The sequence below is a fragment of the Zootermopsis nevadensis genome, unplaced genomic scaffold (genome assembly GCF_977971745.1).
Source record: "Zootermopsis nevadensis isolate Lab colony 2312 unplaced genomic scaffold, Znev_1.0 Znev_ptg000001l, whole genome shotgun sequence".
NCBI lineage: Eukaryota > Metazoa > Arthropoda > Insecta > Blattodea > Termopsidae > Zootermopsis > Zootermopsis nevadensis.
Window position 1 is genome coordinate 13,457,662 of NW_028259133.1, and position 21,722 is coordinate 13,479,383.

Consider the following 21,722-nt stretch of genomic DNA (forward strand, 5'->3'; position numbering starts at 1 on the left):
AGTGAAGAATCTTATTGACAGTTACACAAGGAGAGTATAACACATAGTACCATATGGACCAAATCCCACACCCATGTACACACAAAGAACATCAAATACTGCACCCTTCATCAGTCAATGCTTGTCTTTACTGTCACTCTGGTTGCTGAAAATGTCAGCATTTAAATAAATTCATGTAGTTCTATCTGTGCACGCACACAACATTTATATGTGTCACTGGATCCCTGGACTATTCCATCCTCTAATTGTTTGCATTTTCATATATATGTTGTGCACCTATGTTTGTAGTGCTTTCTTATGTAATTTTCCATATCTAAGATACGCAGAAATAATTAATTTTTAAAACTACAAATAACCTATATCATAGTTACTTGAAGATAAACTCTCTTACTTCTGTTCTCAAGATATTATCTCAGGTCATGTAATTGCATAAAGCAACTAAAACTCAAGGCCCAATACGACAAGATCAGTTATTTACAATTCATGTGTGACACTTCTGACTTGGTTAATCCCTGACTAAACAATTCAATTATAAGAACACAAAAAATTCAATATATGCAAGGCACACAACTGAATCCAACATATTAATCTGTCCCAGCAATTACCACATACTAAAAAATCATCAAAAATGCAACCAATTCATACCAGTCCCAACTTCTTAATTTATAAATCAAATTCAATTGCAGGAGAAATTCAAGAAGCCAGCATATAGTAATCTAAGAATGGGAGTGTTTAGAAAACAGTCCCACTCATAATTGTATGACAAATGTGATAAACACAAAAATCAGGTTATGTGGGTACTTCAAATGACAGTTAATTAAATGCTGCAAGTATATTTGACATGGCTGTAATAAAAATTAAAACTGATATTAAATACAACTTCCAAAAAACTGGACTCCCTGTATGCCTAAGTATGTTAATATGAGATACATTTTGTTTTCTGTACACTACTACTGCTCTAGGTTGAATGCCATGCAAACTGGTTGTCATGGGTGGGGGGGCACTCCTTGTGGTCTGTTAATCTCACCCATGCAATTCAAATATATTGCAGGTTAGCACCCTGCAACAAGAACCAATCTAGAAGTCACTACTTTCAGTACAAAGAAGATATGAGGAAAGTTGTTTTTATTTTGAAGTAAGATATTTTATTTCATGTCAGATATTTCAAAAGCCAAACATATTCATGGTAATATGAAAATATCAAGCGTTTGACAGATTCAGCTCCAAGTATATTATAATATGCATTCAAAGGAATGTTACATTCTAATATTTTCTTGTGGTAACATAAAACCCAAGAAAAATATTGTGTATGTTAACCAGAGGACATTACAAAGATTCTCTGTGATTATAAAACATTTGCTCATGACAGACGCAGTCAGTTTCAAGTTGAACCATCTAATCTGTATGTTCATATATAACTTACTGTAATTTGGAATCAGTTTACTTCCTTAAGTTACCATCTTGTCTGTAGTGAAGGCCTGGATGACTATCTGTTTGCACATAACACCAGTTTAAATAGTGAACATGAATGCAGTAGGTAATTACAGTGAATTTAATACTATAATGGCATATGTGATAAGAAAATAGAAGTATCATAAAGTTACATAAATGACAGCCACTGAAATTTTACATTCTCAGGTTATAATAGTAATTAGAATATTTTTGCTAGAAAGCAAGTTGAGAAAAGTATTCAAAAACTTTTAATAGTGTGTAAATACACACTAAGTGGTCTCGAGTTAAAAGATTAATTTCTTCTAGGGATAACTTTGCACATGGGAAGTAAGAGAATTAGTTTGATAACTAAGGAGTACTGCTATTAGGACTGATATATTTTGCTTTCTGTATACAACGTAATATTCGAAACCAAGACCTACTTTTTTTCTTGGAGCAATTTTAACTCCCTCCTTAATAAAAAATGTGTAAATGAAGACTCAAACTTCATATAAAAATCATGCTAGATGGTATATCACTTAACTGCCTACTATAAAACAACTCTGAATTACACTGGTCTGAATGCTGATGTAACTATTCAAATTTATGAAACAGAAGTTTGGGGTGCTGATAATATTGCAATTACCTGCATATATTAGTCTCATCTTAGACAGTCAAATTACATATACAGCAATATTTCACTGTAAATGAGCATCACATAATAGTTTATGCTGCCTAATATAAAACAGGAAGGGTCAATAAATGGCAGGGTTATAACAGATTAAAATCTCAATCACAACAGCATGAAACAAGCCGGAACTGGGTCCTCAAAACCTAACAGCTTTTTAGATACTCAAAAAAAATACTTGCCTTTTATGGAATATGGAGGCTCATTACAGTGTTTACAAGCACTGGTCACTGATCCCTACCCTGCACCAGTTGAATCCAATCTATGATCTCACACTTTATTTGATTAACATCCACTTAATAGTGTCTTTTCATCTATGCCTAGGTGCAGTTCTCCAGTTAAAATTTAGCATGAATTCTACATTCACCACCCATCTCTTCCTCCCGAATTTAATAACCCTAACAATATCATATTCTCGAATATAGTACCTCCTCTCATGGTAAAGAAAGTTTCACACACATACTAAAAACAGATAAAAGTATAATTTTTTATATTAAAATCCTCACGTTTTTAGATACAAGACACAAAGATTCTAAATTGATTGGTAATTGAATCTCATTTATTTTTTATTTGTTAACGTAATTCCAAAATATCTGAACTCCGCCACATTTCTAAGGTTTTATTATTAGCTACAGACGTATTTGAAACAAGTTAAATATCTTCAATTCTGGCAGTAATAATGTAATAACATTATAATACATGTATCACATGTTTGAAATTCTAAGTGAGCTAAATAAATGTACAGAACTGATCCTCTTGAATTCAATTTAGATGCACCAGACATAACCTCATTCTCCTGAAAGCAGCTTAGAGACTGTATGTTATGGTGACCACTCAACCTAGACGCAGCTTGGTGTTCATGAGGCACTTTTATACTAAAAAGGAAAAAACCACCAAGAAAAATCCTTTGCAAAATACAACACACAATCAACAAAGACTACAACCAGTACAGTAAGAAGAAAAATTCATCAGCCTATTGTCAATCAGTGACAGCGGAGTGAGCATTCAACTAACATTTACTGTAGGATTTGAGGTTTTCATGGCAGTGAGTCCAAAGATGGCTGTTCTTGGGGTTGTTGCACCATGTAGTCTGGTAGAAGTTAACCACCATTTCAGAAGTCCTTGCTGCCTCCATCATTAGGGCAATGACGAAGGCAGCAAGGACCTCTGAAACGTTAGTAAACTTCCACCAGACTATATGGTGCAACAACTCAAAACAGCCAATATGTTCTGTCTTTACTGTTTATACTTGTGACATATTAATTGTTATATGTAACTGGATTATTTTTATTTGTACCGTCAAATACAACCCATGAAAATACAAAATATATTTTCTGTCACATTTAATTGGAGAAAATGCATTCATTTAACAACTTATAATTGAATATAAATTTTAAATTCAGTGATACTGATCACTGTACTGATAATAATGTCTTTATTATCCTGTTAAATTATCTTAGGCCCATAATTTACACTGCAGAAAAAAGTAAGATGTCATATTTTATTTATGGCAATTTTAAGTTAATGTTAAATACATTCTGTTGATATTATATTGAAAAGTGAAGTAAAACTTCAGATCATCAATAATTGTTGCTGAAATATAATGAATAAATAAAAGTAAACCTGTAAGAATTTTTTTAATTACTTAATTAACCTGAAAGTTATTTTTAAAATTCTTAAAATTACCAGAAGAAAAGTTATATCAATCATTACAAACCTCAATAAATGTCTGCTATTATTTTTAGTATAAAAAATTGAAAAATAAAACTGAAATTATAACTTTTTAAGTGCAAAGCTAATATTTAGATTACATTTATTACTTTTTTAGCAAATGTCACTGATTATGAGGAAAGAAATATGGTACATTAAGATTGAGAGCATTTTTAAAAGTACAGTGTGTTTACTGATAAACCTGAATTCAACTGTCACTTCCCAGCTTCCGGCTGGAACTACACGATTCACCGCCAAGCACTACGAGGACTTCCCAATACAAGTCAAGTTTTGCTCCACAAAAATAATATCAATTTACCAAAATTACATCAATTCCTACTGGGAGCCAGGAAGTGAAAGTTGCATTCAACATTATCAGGGAATGCACTGTATATCCTCTACATAATGTCAGAAATTGATCAATGTATGAAACCCTCAGTGAATATTTAACAGTAATATATACAGAAAGCTCAAAATCATCTATTCATTTACCTTTCTAACCCATTAATAACCAAAATACTTAAAATCTCATTTGTACACTTTGATTTATTACTATACGATTTCAAATTGATGTGCATCTTTAAAATGCATTATGAAAACATAATAACAATATAAGAAACTTGCTTTTACACAGAAATGGCCTACATTCATAGAATTTGGATAAATAAGAAGTTTGATACAATATTCTTCAATTGCCCTCATTTAATTAAGTGATGGGTTTCCATTACTCCATTCTGCACACATGAAGAATAAATATAAATCAATGGAAAAATTAAACAAGAATATTCTGGGTGACACTGTCTCTTGTATTTTTAACTAACTATTCTATGCAATGTAAGTCAATAAAACATCAAGCATGAATATTAAGAATATTACTGAGATTAAGTCTGTGTAATGTTTCTATGTTAAAATTATAGTAAAAAGTTAAACTCTTTTCCCTACACACTTCTTGAAATTGCTGTACTTAAAATTCTTCATTTAATAACCAATCGACAATGCTGGTTTAATATAAAATTATTAAATTAAGAAAAAATTGTTTAAATGTGCCACTTATAAATCTTACTCCTTTCACTAAAAAGGCATACATATTAGTAACATGAAATTATAAGAGGCAAGATGCATGAGTCACTTAACATATGACTAAAAAAGGTACTTACTTTACTCCACCAGATACAAACATTTAATTTGGAGTTTCAATAACATAATAAGAAATCTCAATCAGACTCTGATTATTCTCTAAAGCAAATTTCAAATTATACATTACAAACACTTCAAGTTAGTCTCTGAAATGTCCTCTTCTTTCAATTAACTGTGGTACTAAAATGAGTCACTAAATTCTGTAATTTTTAATAAATTTATGATTACATGTCAAGTTTAAGTTCCATAAAGGTTTCACTCAGAGTTTTTAAACGATCACAGAGCATACATAATCTGACAGATTGGTGCAGTGGCTACACAAATCTTATAAATTGGGCATGAAGCCCAGTATGTCAGAATGATCATGTCTGAAACAATTCCAAACACTCAGAGTTAAAAGGAGTGCTTCGGAAATAGACATGGTTCAAAGAATCTTCATTACATTTCACCATATTATTACTTTTGTATCTTGGTACATACATTGATCAATTATTTAATAAGAGACTAGAAAATTATTCAGTAGTATTAGCTGCTGATTGCTAAGAACAAAAGATTAGAATATGATAATTATCTTTTCACAGATTATTTGTTTACAAACCACCAAGTATCTAATTAGTTACAAAAAATAGACATTTTTAATAAATAAATGCAATACCTAACATGATCATTATATTTTTCTGTTAAAATATTAATTGACTTCAGAAATATCACACAGGCATAAGATGTTACCACCTTGAGGCATGTATGTGGAGGATAGGGGATAGTCAGCCAGATCCATTGCTGTCAAGTTGCTTTCTGCCTGTTTACTGCTAGGGTGCAGAAATTAACTTTCAAACACAATCCACAAGAACATGCCATAACAACACATTTATACCAACTGTAGCTGAAAAGTACACGAGTTAGTCACGTCTCAGTCCACTGACACTAATCCCAGCAGCCAACATTTCAATAATAATAATAATAATAATAAGTGATAATAATAAGAGTAAGAATAAGAAACATACAATATATATTAATTTCAAGCATTGTATTAGTAGTGTTAATAATATGAGGAGCAACTATATTGTAATGTTATATAAAGATGCTGTAAAAACGTGGAAAAAGTGGTTTACCTTGAATGACTGCAGAAGACGAAGTATTATGAAAAGAAAGTCAAGTAAGAAGAATCATAATTAGTTGTCTGTGCATGAAATAGTCTCAATGAATATAATTCATGTTGTGCTATAAGTGAGAATTTGCTAGGGATGGAATGCCTTCTCTTCTTGCAAGAATATGTGCAATTCAGTTAATTCGGTTTAATTATTTTTGGATTTATTTATGATTTTCATTTCCATTGGCTTTAGTTATGACAAACATCTTGCTGGTTTTCAGTCTAATCCAAAAATTTAGCAGTTACTGTTAAAATATAAGAAGAAGCACTTTATATCTCATTTTTGTAAAAATAAAAGATAATATTAATGTCAAATTAATCACTTCAAGAAATACAAAGAGGTAGGTATTCACGAAAATCAAACTTTTTTCAAATAATTTACATTGCACCTATAAACACTGTCTTCTGTTATTATGGACAATATTTTTATTGTCCTCTATCAAAAGGCATCATAGTGTTTGTCCACACAATGGAATTATGAATGAAAAGAAACCAACATACTACAATAATAAACTCCATGTTTTCATCCTGTAAATAAGTGGAGGTCAGAAAGATGGTGGATATTATTGCAGTATAAAATATTACACATTTGGACATTGCATTAAATTCTCAATCCCATGCAGAGAGACCACTAAATAATTTGTAAAAAAAAATAATCACTATTTCAAAATTATAATGTTACGCTAAATCAAATGTGATTAGCTTAGACTTTTGCCATTACTCGTGCTGGAAGTTCAAGTTAATATTATTCAAAGAAACACTTTTTGTTAAAAATATTGCACATATTCATCATGTGCAAAGAACTGAATATCACAATTGTTAATAAATACTCATCCCATCTCTAGCATCCTTGTATTTTACTGTAAGCTGTATGCACATGTTGACTATAATGTAACTGTACTGAATGTAATATTATATGGACAGAACTTGTAACATATATTCTGAGTAAATGAATGTGTCCATGTGCTCTTATTTGATTTTCAGGTTCCATTCCTCTCTCAAGTCAACTAAAACATTGTGTTCTCTCTTCTTTTTGAAAAATCCAACATTCAACAGCTTGTCAGTTCTATCTAAGTGGAAGAAGAGTTCGTACAATTGAGAAGGGCTGATATGATAGATTCTGCTTGACATAACATTAATTCTATTTTAGGAATTTTCTTGGCTCGGTGATATCTCTTCAATGGCATACAATAAAAAAATCTGTTCATTATCAAGGGCGCCGAAATAGATTGTCCTAATATGATGCATAAAAGAATGTTTATAAAACAACACATGTAATTCTGATGCATCATCATAAGGGGGGAAAATATACATTTTCTTTAAGGACACCATCACAACAATCAATACTCGACATGGACATCATCACAAGCAATATTTTGAAGCAAAATGTGGGCTGAAGTTTTGCAGTAGTATATATGGAATGAAAATACAGAAATAATTCAGAAAACTCCATCAGAAAGAGGTACATTACAAAAATAGAAATCGTTCTACTGCATATTTTGAAACGCATGTAATATTTGAAGTGTAAAATTTGTTTGCCGCTGTTCAGATCTGAGACTGACACAATGTTGACAAGTATGACAGTTCAGTAAATCATGTAAGAAGTTTAAGTCAAAGAAATATATTATAATCAAACTTGACAGACAATTGCTGTTAACAAGTATAACATGTGTAGTAAATAATATCCCAGGGTACATAATCTCTGCGGATCATGGGCCACGTTGGAAATCACCGAGCATTGCAGTAGCAAACTACAACAATTAACCACATCCTTCAGAGTTAAATTCCAACCAGCAACATCACGTGTTGGTAACTTAAATTCCATAATACCATATGACAATGTGTAAGTCACTTTACAGATGTTCGTCCACAAGTCTGTTATTCACTTTTGATTCAAACTGTTTCTTTTTTTAAACAGTCGCCCATATACATAAATATATATTCCCAATAACAACCTTCACTTTCTAGCTAAGATAGTATCAAATGGGCCAATGTTATATATTTCGGGACAGGTAAACTGGAAGCTACTTTTCCAAGTTTATAAGAACCCCCATAAGTTTGATTTGGACAGATGCAGTTTCTGTTTTTGTAGAATGTAACTCAGAGGGATTCTCCAGTTTCAAATGAAAGAACTATAACTCGATCCTTGCATGTAGTCATGTTACCACTTCTGTACTATCAGGAGTTGCCAATTACAGTCTTGTTGACTTTTATGATTGTTCTGAAATATTTTGCAATTTAGTGCTGTGCAAACTACAGGAACCATTTTCTTCCACCTAAATATAGCTAACAGCATGCTGAAGTCGCTGTGATTTAACTCAACAAACAGATTCAAGAGAGAGTTAGAAAGTGACGGTACCGAGACAGACTCAGCGTTTAGTACACTTACTTCTAGGAACTGCTTGACTGTCGTGTCCACAACCATAAGAGGTCGATTGATGAGATGCACGACTCCATTCCTCACGGGGATATTTGCTTTCACAATCTCAGCCAGTACAACTCCTTCTGTATGGTTAGGATCCCCCACTATTGTGTTGCTCTTCACATAATCTGTTGACAAAATAACCACGCTTCTTTTACAGAGTATGTTCTAGAAAACGACACTATTACTCTTTTTAATTTCCAATATGTCACATTAATTCATCATCTGTATCTGCAGAACAATTAATTCAAAAAATCCTCATCATCATCATCACCATCTCCATGGTTTAGTCTCTGAGGAATTTCCTGTTCGAGTTAAAATTGGTCATTCCGACGTTTTTGTGGGCGGCCTTTGCCTCGTTTTCCTTTAGGTTTGTATTTATACATTTTTGTGGAATAGTTACAGATATCCTTCTTTTGGTAAGTACATGCCCTGTATCATATGAAATGTATTTTATCTTGCATGTGTGAATTCCCATAAAAAATAAATATCACACACAACTTAAAGGCTTTTTAGAAATAACACGAATGGTTGTTTACGACTCCGATGTTTGGTTTGAAAGGTCTGTCTGAAAATATTAACTTATAGGATATTCCTCCAAATTCCCTTTCTGAATACTCACTTTTACCAAACCCTGATGTCGCCATGATGGGCAGTAACCAATATTACCAACCAGGTTAAATGGTAATGGTAAACTTTTTAAAATAGTACATTTTTACTGCTGATGGAAAGTAACACAAACAATGAAAAGTTACCTGAGATAACTCAGAAATACTTACACGAAGAAGCCTTTCCATTAGACTGGGTCGAGAATGAGATGGTCACCCGAACGTTATCACCAAACGCCAACGTTTCATAGTCTTTGTCTTTGGGAGTTGCATCCGTGAAAAGAGCGTGGTTTGGAATTACATGGCCATCAATAACTTTCTGGTCAATTTTTTCAGGTCGGGGAGTAGGCTATGAACAACGCAAATACAATATAATATTTATTGACATATCACAAATAAAATAATACGAAACTATATCATGTTCTGTCAACATGGAACATTAAAATTGATCTAATCTGCAATGCATAGATAGGATCCAGATCCAGATTAAAAGTAAGACAGACACCGTGAATCCTTAAACTGCCTACTACTTTCAGATAAGTAGTTGTCTCTATAAATTTATTTGAATATTATTTCATTGCCTTTGTATACATGAAGTCATGATAATGAACATCTAAAAAAATTCTGTAATCCAACAAAAAATCGAGAAAAAGGAGAATGATATTTTATTCACAATGTTGTTCAATATATGTGATACCTTAAAGCCTTCATCCACAGGAATGAAAAAGGTATGTTTTCCCTCTGACAGGAACACATTTCCTTTGTTGTTCTGGTACACACGCTGTCGGAATGACCTGAAACAAACATCTGTTATTATCACCGACATCAGAACAGTAATGACATATCAAGCACACATACATGGATCAGCTCTTTTAATTGTTTTATTTTTTCTACCAACCAGAATCAGCCACTGTCATTCTTGCTCATTCAACTGTTATGCAGCTACTCCAGAAAATCACTTGTCATGAAATAAGATTCATAACCTTCCTACAAAAGCGTACCACTGACCTATTTTCGACATTTCTTTGGCATTTGCTAAACTCCGTAAGAAATTATCAAATTCATACGAGGCTTTAATGAACTCAGAAGATGAAAGCACATAAATCACATACCTGAGTCTGTGGTCTCCAACATCAAGGTTCTCTGATTGGTTAAGAAAATGGAAGGCATCAGGATTGTATATCTGTGTAGTGTCCTTGTTGGCGGATCTAACAGGCACCAGCACCTTGTCGATTACATGCAGAACTTGCTGTTTCTGCTGATGATTCATCTGGATGTAGTTAGAGCGGTCCTGTAAGATCTGTGCATTGTTCGCATACAGGTCGTCCCTATATCGGCCCTTGATTCGTGTTATCCAGATTGGAGGATTCCCCTCAAGTTCTGATGAGACAGAGCCATCCAATTGGTCCAGTGGTTTTGCCAAATTAGCTGAGAAATACATCAATTAAGATTTAGACACTTTTCTGTGGTGTACACAATTACAAAACAATGTGTACTACTAACTAACTAACTAATTAACTAGATGGCTTACAGAACCCGAAGGTTCATCACCGAATTAACCAAAGCTCTCCACCAGACCCTGTCCTGGGCCAACAAAATCCAGTTTCCTTTAACTCCTATCTCCCATAGATCCCACCTGAGATTATCCTCCCATCTACGTCTAGGTCTCCCCAGCGGTCTCTTCCCCTCAGGTTTCCCAACCAGTACCCGGTACACACCTCTTGCCCCATCCATGCGCGCTACATGCCCTACCCATCCCATTCTTCTCGACTTAATCACCCTGACAATACTGGGGGACGAGTACAAATATTTAAGCTCATCAGTTTGCAGTTTTCTCCATACCCTAACCAGTTCTTTCCTAGGCACAAATATCCTCCTCAACACCCTTTTCTCAGACACCTGCAATCTGTGTTCCTCCCTCAGAGTGACAGACCATAATGTGTACTATTGACGCACTTGAAACAGGTCAATCCATTATGTGTACAGACGTGTGACAAGTCACTTCGAAGTTTTAACCACTTGGCAATTGGTAGCGTTCCGTATGTGCACACTCATGAACCATTAAGAAACACGAATTCCTTCAACACAAATTTGTTACAATAAACAGTTCTTGTTTGTGGAAATTACACATGAGGATTCACTGTAGTTTCCATGATTTCATATAATTTTCCAACATATATATTCACAGCAGGCTACTATATCGTAAGTACTGTATGTTATTGTTTCATGTGTCATTCATAACATTTGCATTGCTAAAGAAGACTGTATTCCTGGGATGTTATGACGTTGAAGAGGTACTTGCTGCCACCTCTGAAACGTCGGTAAATTTCTTCGAAACTACACCGCGCAACGTCGAAGAAGACAATCATTTTCATACTCGTCGCCGTAAAAACCTGAAATATCGATTAATTTCCATATCTGATGATTAAAAAACCTTACTCGAGATCTGAAACACAGGCGAGACAAGTTAAATCCCACCCACATGGGCGTGTTTCCACAGCGCAACATTAGACGTGTGACGAGAGTTGGTAGTCACGACTGATAGGCGTATTGTAACGAGCATGATTAAAGTGATAAGGTTCTTTTGTAATCACACAATGGCAACATTGAAATCTGCTACGAGATAGTTAAATCTGGTAACCATTTACTTCACTTCGTTGAGAGCAGAACATCCATCTGCCAGCCAACATGTACACAGAGGTCAAGGCTCCACTTTATTAAGCCTGTCTGCCATAGCATTCTGCATTTCTGGAATTGCTGAACTGGATACACAAACGCGCGCGAACACAGTACGCTCAGAAATTATGACACAATCTTTGTTCCGGTAGCTTCATTCGAAAAAACAGGAAATACTAGAAAAAGGATTGTAGCCATGATTTAGAAGTTCCATTTATTTGTAAAATTTCATGTTCTCGCAGAGTCTAGTATGAAGATCCCGCAGTCACGTAGATGTCTACCGATGTTGTAGAGGTACGTTCTGCTTCCATCATTAGGTCGCCTTGATGATGGTGGTAGCAAGGACCTCCTAAACCTTCGGTAAACTAACAGATTACTCGGGGCTACAACCCAGAAGACTCACCGCCGTGAAAAACTCAGATCCTACAGCACATTGGTTACTGGGTGGGATATGTTGTAAGCAAGGGAAAGATGAGAAATGCATACAAAATTTCAGTCGGAAAATCAGAAGAGAGCAAACAGATCTAAGCGTACACTGTAGATTAATATCAGTACCTATCTTACAGACACAGAATGTGAGAGAACGTTAACTAAATGTAGTATCTGACTCATGACAGGGTCCAGTGACGGGTTACTGTCCAAACAGTAATGAACCTTTGGGTTCTCCAAAAGGTGGGTGGCAAATTTTGAATGGCTGAGAACCATCGGCTTCTCTAGAATTCCACTCCATAGTGTGAATCAGCGATGGCGTGGTTACTATTTTATTTATTACAGTTCAAACTTCTGTTTCAAATATCAATTTTCTGGTCACCAATCAAGACGTTAATGGACTTCATGGGGCCTGGCGCGGTATGACATTATTTTGCCAGAGCGCCAGCAAGTGATCCAGCGCAATGGTATAATTAGGCAGTTGAACGATAACTCTATGAATAATTTATATTTGATGCTCAAAACAGAACTACGGGATGAGAACTATATAATCCCGACAGAATGGTACATCATTAACAGTTTCCCCTTCGAACCTCCACAACTAGCATGCCAGGTCAGAATTAAATAGGGAAATTTTGTAGGTCACCCTTCGTTAATTTCCCTACTACTTCACTGCATAATACAACCACATAATTTCCAACGTCGACATTCATAGAATTCAGTGGCTTAGATGGAACTTGCAAAATATCATACTGACATTCGATACAAATCGATTAGTCACAAGGTGATTTTCGTTGTAGTCATTACGTGTTCAAAACCATCACTGTACATGTCGATATCCATTTAACTTATTATGAATATCGATCATCATTGTTACTGTATATCTCTTAAGTCTTGTAATTTAAAAATAAAATTATTTTTTAAGGCAGCCTAATCCTTCAGTGCCCAAGCCCATGGGCAGTTTACGTCGCTGACTGTAAATATAACAGAAGTTTTCACAAGATGAGAACGTGATACCCATGCTTATACTAGATCTTACTGCGTCTCATTTAATGTCGTAGGCTGCAGTTCTTAACGTCCAGAAGGAAATCTGTCTGGGAAGTGAAAATTTTGAAAAGGTACACAAACAAATATTGACTTCACCATACTAAAGACCATCTTATAATCATTAATCAAGTATAAAGCAATAATAAACTGCAGGAAAATAATTGACTCTTTGAAGCCAAATCTCGTCTAAATAATATTTTAACGTTCAATTCCAACCTCAAAGGAAACATAACACTCCTCCATTACAGAGATCAAATGGTTTATGCTGTTTACATAAATAATCGCTGTTTGTTCTGATATTATACCCTCTGTGGGTAAAATGCGTTTTAATGATCATTAAGGAAGGTGGTGCATATAGTTACAATGCTTTGAAGAGTTAATCTAAACTACAGTCTGGTCGTACTAACTCTGTAGGACTACGGAGTACTTTACAAACCCAAATTTTCGCCCATGTTAAATAAATTCCCTGCGTTTTATAGAACCTCAAAGTCCATTATGTTGTCCCCTGAGGCAACCGAATCCAGTCCATTTCATCAAACCAAATTCTTTAATATCCGTTTTAAAATCATCTTTCGTTCTGCGCCTAGGTCTCACATGTGGTCTGGTCTCTTCTCTTCTGGTTTTCCAACCACAATTCTGTAAACATTTTTAAATTCCCTTGTACATGCTACATTATTATTATTATTATTATTATTATTTATTATTAGTGTTCTGTCTGACGACAGGTCCGTTTACTCGGCAGATGATTCAGAAGTGGTTTGCCATTGCCTTCTTCTGTATGTAAATGATGATGAATGTGAAGTAACTGTTGGGATGCCACGGAGAAACCGGGGAAGTCCCGGAGGAAAACTCCGTGATACCTGGACCACGGCCTTGCCCAACACAAGTTATAAATTTGGGCACCACCGGGAATCGAACCCGGGACCCCAGGATTACAAGGCCAGCGTTCTAACAGCTACATGCTACATATCCCACCAAAATCATTCTTGAGTTTACAATGTTATCCTGGGTTGTGACGCCGTGCAGGCTCGAAGGCAGAAGCCAACATTTCGGAGAAACATACTGTCTCCATCGTCAGGGCTGGAGACAGCGATGGATACGTAAAGTTTCTCTGAAACGCTGGCATCTGCCTTGGAGTCTGCACGGCGTCACAACCCAGAACAACGAAGTCATCTTTATTGTCGTGAGAACCCCAAATCTCTCATTCTGATTTGACCACCCTAATATTATTAAGTTTTATTATGTAAGAATTTCTAAACATTTCTCTAGACTACACTATCCCTACATTGTCTTGAAATGTCAAGATCGTTAAATAACTCAAAACATTACGCATGGAATCAGGATTTTATCTGCTCGTCTCACGAAAGCTTAACATAGCTCCGACATTAAATTTGTAAGCAGCAAAACTGTTCCACTCCCTAAAACAATGACGAAACATAACTTTGTCACTTACTCATGTGATAGAGGATTAGGTCGTCCTTGCTTCCTTTGTACTTCTGGAACGCGCGGTTTGTAGGCGCGAACAGGGTCACTTGTCGGTATTGCAGCGTGTTGTTTGCTATGGCACTGTTCTCCAGCAGCGAATAAAACTGAAACACACAAAACATACTGAGTCACTCACTAAATAACTGACTGACTCAGTGAATTAGTGACAGGTTTTTTAGGTGGTATTCCTCGGACCCTCCGGTGAGCTGCCGGAACTGTGCTGTAAATAATGTCGCGATCGCTTCATTATTATTCAAAAATAAATGTTTATCAACCATCTTATCATTCGACGCTGCAGGACAGCGTCCTTAAATAAACCACAAATAAATAACGCAACGGGGGAGTGGAGATAAAGCTCCACCCATTCTAAACCCCGGCATGAAAAGGAGGACAGTGGTCAGCTCATGCCCCGGCCAATTTATGTCTGAAACAAGAGCCCCGGTACCCGTTGGATGAGGCCGAATGGAACCCCAAGTCGGTTTAAATACTGTGGAAAAGGGATAATTCCTTGTCCCTGCCGGTAATCGAACCCCGGTATCCAGCTTCTATACTGACCGAGCTACCCCGGCTCGCTAGGTAACTTTAACTTCGTTTACTCACGGGAGGTGTTTCTGTTAAAATAATGAGCTGTTGGTGTAAAGTACGAAAAAAAAAACTGATGAAGGAACAGATCCTGGGGAAATTGAGACACAGCTGTAGTTAGGAGGGGCGAAAATTAATTAAATCTAAAACTTGGCGTTACAGGACAAAGTAGAATAGAAAGAAAATAAACATAGAGGAACAGGGACAAATAGTATGAAAATGGAGATATTTTTATACTTGAAGTCAGCGCCGACTGCTGTTTCTATTGTACTTCAGAACACTTGGAGAGCTGCTAATTAAAAAGTAATTATATTTTCATTTCTAAGAATAGGGATCACTGCTGTGGAGAATATCATAAAAGTGTACTGATTCAGAGGCACTGCGATCTATTCATTATTTCAGAGAACTACAGACGGAAAGCAATGTCGTATTGCAACGTTCTTAACGAGGAGGAAACATTCACATTACTTACGTTTCTTATTGTGGACTTCCTTCTAAAACCATTGGACAACAGGCGTGCGTAAAGTTCTATGAAACACGATTATAACCACTGAATAAATTTTAGTTATAAACTAACTAAAATGTCACAGAAATCTGTTAAGTTTCGTAATAAAGCTTTAAGAATTTGATCGTATATTCTACAAATTGCTTGAAAAATATAAGAGATTTAAGTTTCTTACATGTTCGACTTTTTTCACACTCTAATTTGTCAAGAACACAAAATTTCATCTTACGAAATGGAGGGTACGAAACTGTATATGGCCATAAATATAGCATCTACATATAAATCTTTGCCCCACAAGATTTTACGCACATGAAAACAAAAAACGTGTGTATTACAAACTCTAATTACGAAAGATTATATATTGCCGTTTTCTAACTATAGCATTCGAATATGCCATTTCTTTCATAAAATTTCGCGGTACACTGGTTGTGCCACATTTCTGTAGCGTAAAGGACAAACATCGCTCATAATATAACAGATATAATTTATCACAGTTTTGTATAGGATGATATGAACATGGATTTCAAATTATCAGAATGAGACAGGATTTGACTGATTAAGGGCACGGTTCAGCAGCGGATATACGTGGATACTGTAAGCACCTTATATATGAATGCAATGATGTTAAGTCTCTGAATAATATTCAAAATCTCAGTTAATATCTCAATGATAATAAAGCACTTCACCATTAAAAAGATTAATTGGTTAATGTGGTTTAAGGAAATAATTTACGTTCATTTATGGAATCGTGAAACATAAATACATTCTGTGAACAAAATGCAAAGTTAGTGAATTTTTAAGCAGGTGGTACATATAGTCACCACAGTACTTTAAAAGGTAAAGACTAGTGTCAAAGTTCGCCATGAATAAAACGTTGCAATGGCTACAAATGAGAAACTAGTTTCGGGACTGTCAGCTGGTTAAATGAGTTACTCGGACCGACGGACATGATACTATAAGCCTAACTCTATGAGGTAGAATCCTTTTAGTCGCTCAGCTGGTCAGGAATAAAACGGAAAGCTAGGCTAAAATGGAAAGCCTGGCAGTATTCTATCTGGCTGGAGTATTTCAAATTCGAAGCATATAATCATTGTTTACAGTGCATGCAGACTACAAATTCCATTTCCAGACCTCAAACATGAGCACCGCAGTCTGTCAACATCAATAACAAGGATGATGATGCCCTACTTTCTCTGGTATCGATTCTTGGCTTCTCGGACCGGTGCCAATGCATGACCGTGTCCCAGCGTGTTGGCACACTTGCAAACGATATTTGTGCATTTAAACGCATTAGAAAAATTACAGTGGCTGTTGTTTGCGGACGACAATTTTCAATTGCTAAGTTAATAATGGCACAAATGATCTCAAAGTATAACGCGACTGCATTATCCATCTTCCTAATTTGAATATAAAACGACGTTTCGGAGACTAGAATACAATACCTGAAACATGTAAATTCACGTGACGTTCATTAATAGGTCGAAGCTCACTAAAAAACACGCAACTAACGACGAGTTTCGTTTCCTCTCAAACTCAGCTCTTCGCCTACCAACATCCAATTACGAAACTCTAGTCAATGGCGGGTGACTTTCTTCAAGGGTTATATCAATTTGAAACATGTCACGTAGGGTGGAAATTGATCAATATTGGTTCCCCTGATTCAGTTACAGGCAAATTGTGCCCACGGGGGCAGAAGAGGCCAAGCATAGAATTTTATCAAATTTCAATTGATCCAAGAGTTACTGAGGCGACTTCAGCAGCTAATCGGTTTATGATTCCAGCCAGGCGCTGGTCGGTAGGAGGCTTAGGAGACGCCATCATACAGAGCGTTCCACGTAACTCGGGACCACCTACGGCTGTGTTCTGCTTTAAGTGGGGCATTCCATAACACGGTATGATCTCGCAGCGCCCACAGATGACATTCCTGTATCCAAGATCGAGACTCGTGAACGGATATTTTCTTCGACATCCTTGATCTCTTCATGCTGACCGATGGCAGAAAATCTTCTGCCCGATATAAGATAATGTACAACTTCTTTACAGAATTCCTTTCAGCTTTACATCATTCTCGTGTGGTTATAGAACTATTTTCGCACACTTTCAGGAACAGATGTTGCTGCCACTTGTGACAAGTTTCAAACAAATCCCACACGCTACTTTCCTACAAATAAATTTCAAGTTTAACAACATGCGACCATTAAAACTCTGAATCTTCAAAAGCTGTGATGTACTTATGTTTGAGTTTAGAAATAGAATTTCATAAACTTTGCGCCGAGGTCTCTAAGTTCATTATCAAAGAATTCTCACGCACGTACCTCTTTAAGCCAAATGGCGACTACCTCAATATACTATACTCAAACACAATATTTTCCTCAAATAAGAACCAGAATGGAAAGAATAACGCTGTAAAAAACAAAGACGGCCACTTGAAGTTGCATTAACAGTTGCAAGATTAATCATCGTTTGCATAAACCTGTAAGCACAAGGGTGAGACAAATAAAACATAAGCCACTTGCTTTTAGAGCCCTATACCTTGCTCTCGCATTGTTTCAAAATCAATATTCAATTTGCTTGAGGATTATAATCCTCTCTGTACAAAAGAGCTACGTCCTAGCCTCGTTTTGAAAGACGAGAGAGGGTTAAAAGATCACAATGTGCGTCAGTGAACACAGTATATAAAAGAGATGGCCTAAGCTATGTGGGTTTTCAACACGAGTGCGCTTGCAAACTTTGCATCTCCGCGTCAGCTTTCAGAATAACGTCATTCTTAAGACGTAAGACACAATTACAGCAACTCACACTTTAAAAACCGAATACATTTTCGAGAATGCCATTTAGATGAATGGAACTGATTCTCGATTCAGGCAAGAAATGCCAAACACTCCGCCAGAATATCACTCAATTTGGTTGGTGGTCTTCTGGGTTGCAGCGTCGTGTAATATTTTGGATGTTTTTCAAAGTTTCGGACAAAACATGTCTCTTTATTCAATAGTGAACATGGGGGTAGAACATGCCTCATCCATCTTCAACCCTGAAAATGGAAGCAGCATTTTCCTACAGTCAAGAAACTCAACTGCGTCCCTAAATTTATTAAAGTCTTTCCTTTCGTTTTAATTCTCTTCACTTGATCCATACTAGAGAAATTCCAGAACACTTCAACACCGATAATGTGGAGCCTATTTTGGAGTAATGGCCTCGTGACACCAAGCAGATGGCAGCGTTTCGGAGATCCTTTTTGTCTCCGTATTCAAGGTGAACTGACTGCCCAAACAAAGACAGAGAATTAAAGAAAGATAATACAGATTGGAAGTCACTGGAAATGCACGGTTTGATTTGTCAAAGCGACGCCAATGAAAACTGAGGCCTCGAAAGGGTTTATGTCTTTCACGGGAGCCTGAATGAGTGGGGTGTATGGAACGGTGGGCAACCAGCAGCGAGGAGAGAGATACAACAGCCGAAAAATAGCTACAGAAAGAGACAGATGTGCAGGTAAGGGGTCTGGGGCGGTAATGCATCCTGAAATCTTCTACTATGAAAGGTCTCCATTGTTCACATTCATCCAATAAGCCTGTATCACTCCAATCGTCCCTGTGGTACAGCCTTACCACTGGGAGGTAACACTACATAGGAAACACTAAACGTTGTTTAACCTTTTGCTCGCACCTTGAATACGTACTGATGACGTTTCATTGCACAAAATAACCGACATTTATGACGTCTTATCTCATACGAGCCGACATAGCTCAGTCAAATGACCGGAGATGCATTAAAAGGTCAAAGTTCTATTCCCTGCAGTGACAGACGTTTCTCTCCACCACCGTCCTCAGGTCGACTCTGCCCTACAAAGCGGTCGGAGCTTAAATCTAACCACTCACCTCCAAACCGTGTGCAGATCTGCACCCACGTCCTCGACACGCCTTCGTGGCGTCTAGGAATCATTTAATTCGATGTGTTGGCCGTGAGTGACAAATGAATCCCACCAGCGCACCAACTATGATCGCAGAACGGAACTTCTATTGAAACAAACTTTTCCAATCACAAAGCTTTAGCCTTTTGTTGTATTCGGTTATATTATCGGCAACGAGCCCGCGTTGCTTATTGTGTCTGTGTTCAGATCCCGAATGAGCCCACAGAAGTGCTACTAGGGTAGACAACGACTGGAATTGCACGGCTTCAATTTTTTAAACAAGAAATTGGTACGTGTTCTGCCAGATCAACCCAAATATTTCCCCAGTCCTTCCAGACAAATACCCGGATTTTCCTTCAATTAGGCCACGACCACTTCCTTCCATATCCTTTCCCATTCATAAACGAAATCACTCTGTCACCTGATAAATCATAATTTCGAGAAGCCACCACGTCAGACAAATTATAATGGCTTTGAACTGACTCATCTGATGTAGTCACCGACTCGACCAATTGCGAAACATTATTATGCTACGTGGGTCACTTCCGTGTGAATCAACCGAATTCTCTGACGATGTGCGTGGCGTGATAAAATTCTCATCTTGTTTGTCATTGCCACTAGCGGCTATTCGAAAGCCGTTTGCTTGCGACCTGACCTGATAAACCTGCAGCAATTCTGCCATAGCCTGCCTTTACGCGAAGACTGTAGAAGGCTAAATGGAGAGCGCGTATTAACTAACAAACTCTGTTTTGGTATAGGTGGCGGGCTCTTGCGAACACAGTGATAAACACTCTGGCTCCATAAAACGCGGGGAATTTCTCGACCAGCCGAGCGAATATCAACTCGGATCCACGAAGTTGTTTCTCCAAACCCCTCACGTCAGTTAACGATTTCAGTGAAATGAAGGTAAAAGAAGTAAATGGAGTAATTCAGAATTAATATAATTTTCAAAATCCTTGCAAAATCTGGTCATCTAAAAACAAGAAACCAGTAGCGGCCCTGAAAGAGTCCGATCTGTTAACCAACGGGTTATATAGACGTGGAAAAAATCGCAGAAATCATGAAAGCAACATGACTGCAAGTGCACTGGAACTAGGGGCCACAGTGAAGGCTCTCCCTCAAGGGGGAGCCGTGTGTGTGTGAGTGTTTGCGCGGTGGTCCAATTGCTAGGAGCTCCCTGCCCTTCCATTATTCATATCACTGCTAACTTGAGAGCAAGAATGGATTATAAGAAGCTCTGTCCTATTTGTCCACAAGCAGGCGGCGCTGAGAACACGATTTATGAGAGATCTCAAGGAGAACTCCATCATGAATAGGGTTTTTGTAAACTAAAGAAACGAAGAAAGATTCTGGTCACTTTCTCACACATCCCACAAACACAAAGTATGGGGAAACTCTAATTATTAACAAACTAATTCCATGGATACGTGACGTAACTGACAGTCGCAGATACGACTTTAATCCACTTCACACCCTCAGACACTATTTCGCTTCCATTCTTTTAATATTATCCTCCGTTCCATGACAAGTTCTCCAAACGATTCCTTTCCTCTAAACTCCTAACTACAATTACCATTTCCCCATGTGTGTTACAGACATAATGTGCGACTGCATTAGACGATTAAAGTATAATGCCTTTGCATTGATAATCGACTGGGTAGTGACTAATCCACTAAAAACGTGCATCACTCAACCAAATAGTGTTACTGAAGAAAGTGCACTTTATTAGGATGGCTGACTTCTCGGATGGTGCGTAGTGTAGTGTGACACTGCGAAGTTTCGGAGGAAATTACTGCCCCAATGATAGAAACAAGAAGCACCTCTGAAACGTCTACCAGACTACACGGCGCAACATCCCAGAAGAAAACCATCTTTATACCTATCGTCGTGAGAACCTTAAATTGTATGAGACCTAGTAATATGTTATAATTCTTAGAAAGTCATG

At 36.8% G+C, this 21,722-nt stretch overlaps 1 protein-coding gene and 1 long non-coding RNA gene across 4 annotated transcripts in view; one reads left to right on the forward strand and one right to left on the reverse strand.

Moving 5' to 3' along the window:
* Window positions 1-2,960, forward strand: part of LOC110829526 (uncharacterized) — a 73,787-nt gene extending 70,827 nt beyond the window's left edge. Inside the window, exon 5 of the long non-coding RNA XR_015533690.1 lies at window positions 2,891-2,960. This is a non-coding gene — a long non-coding RNA (uncharacterized LOC110829526). The remainder of the gene's footprint in view (window positions 1-2,890) is intronic.
* Window positions 1-21,722, reverse strand: part of Fas1 (fasciclin 1 Fas1 domain-containing) — a 125,286-nt gene that overhangs the window by 16,755 nt on the left and 86,809 nt on the right. For all 3 annotated transcript variants that reach the window (XM_087343080.1, XM_022063371.2, XM_087343076.1), the window contains 5 exons: window positions 14,752-14,887; window positions 10,259-10,574; window positions 9,844-9,940; window positions 9,318-9,495; window positions 8,506-8,666 (listed from right to left, as the gene is read on the reverse strand). In XM_087343080.1, the coding sequence (XP_087199206.1) occupies window positions 8,506-8,666; window positions 9,318-9,495; window positions 9,844-9,940; window positions 10,259-10,574; window positions 14,752-14,755 (756 nt within the window). In that variant the 5' untranslated portion in view covers window positions 14,756-14,887. The remainder of the gene's footprint in view (window positions 1-8,505; window positions 8,667-9,317; window positions 9,496-9,843; window positions 9,941-10,258; window positions 10,575-14,751; window positions 14,888-21,722) is intronic.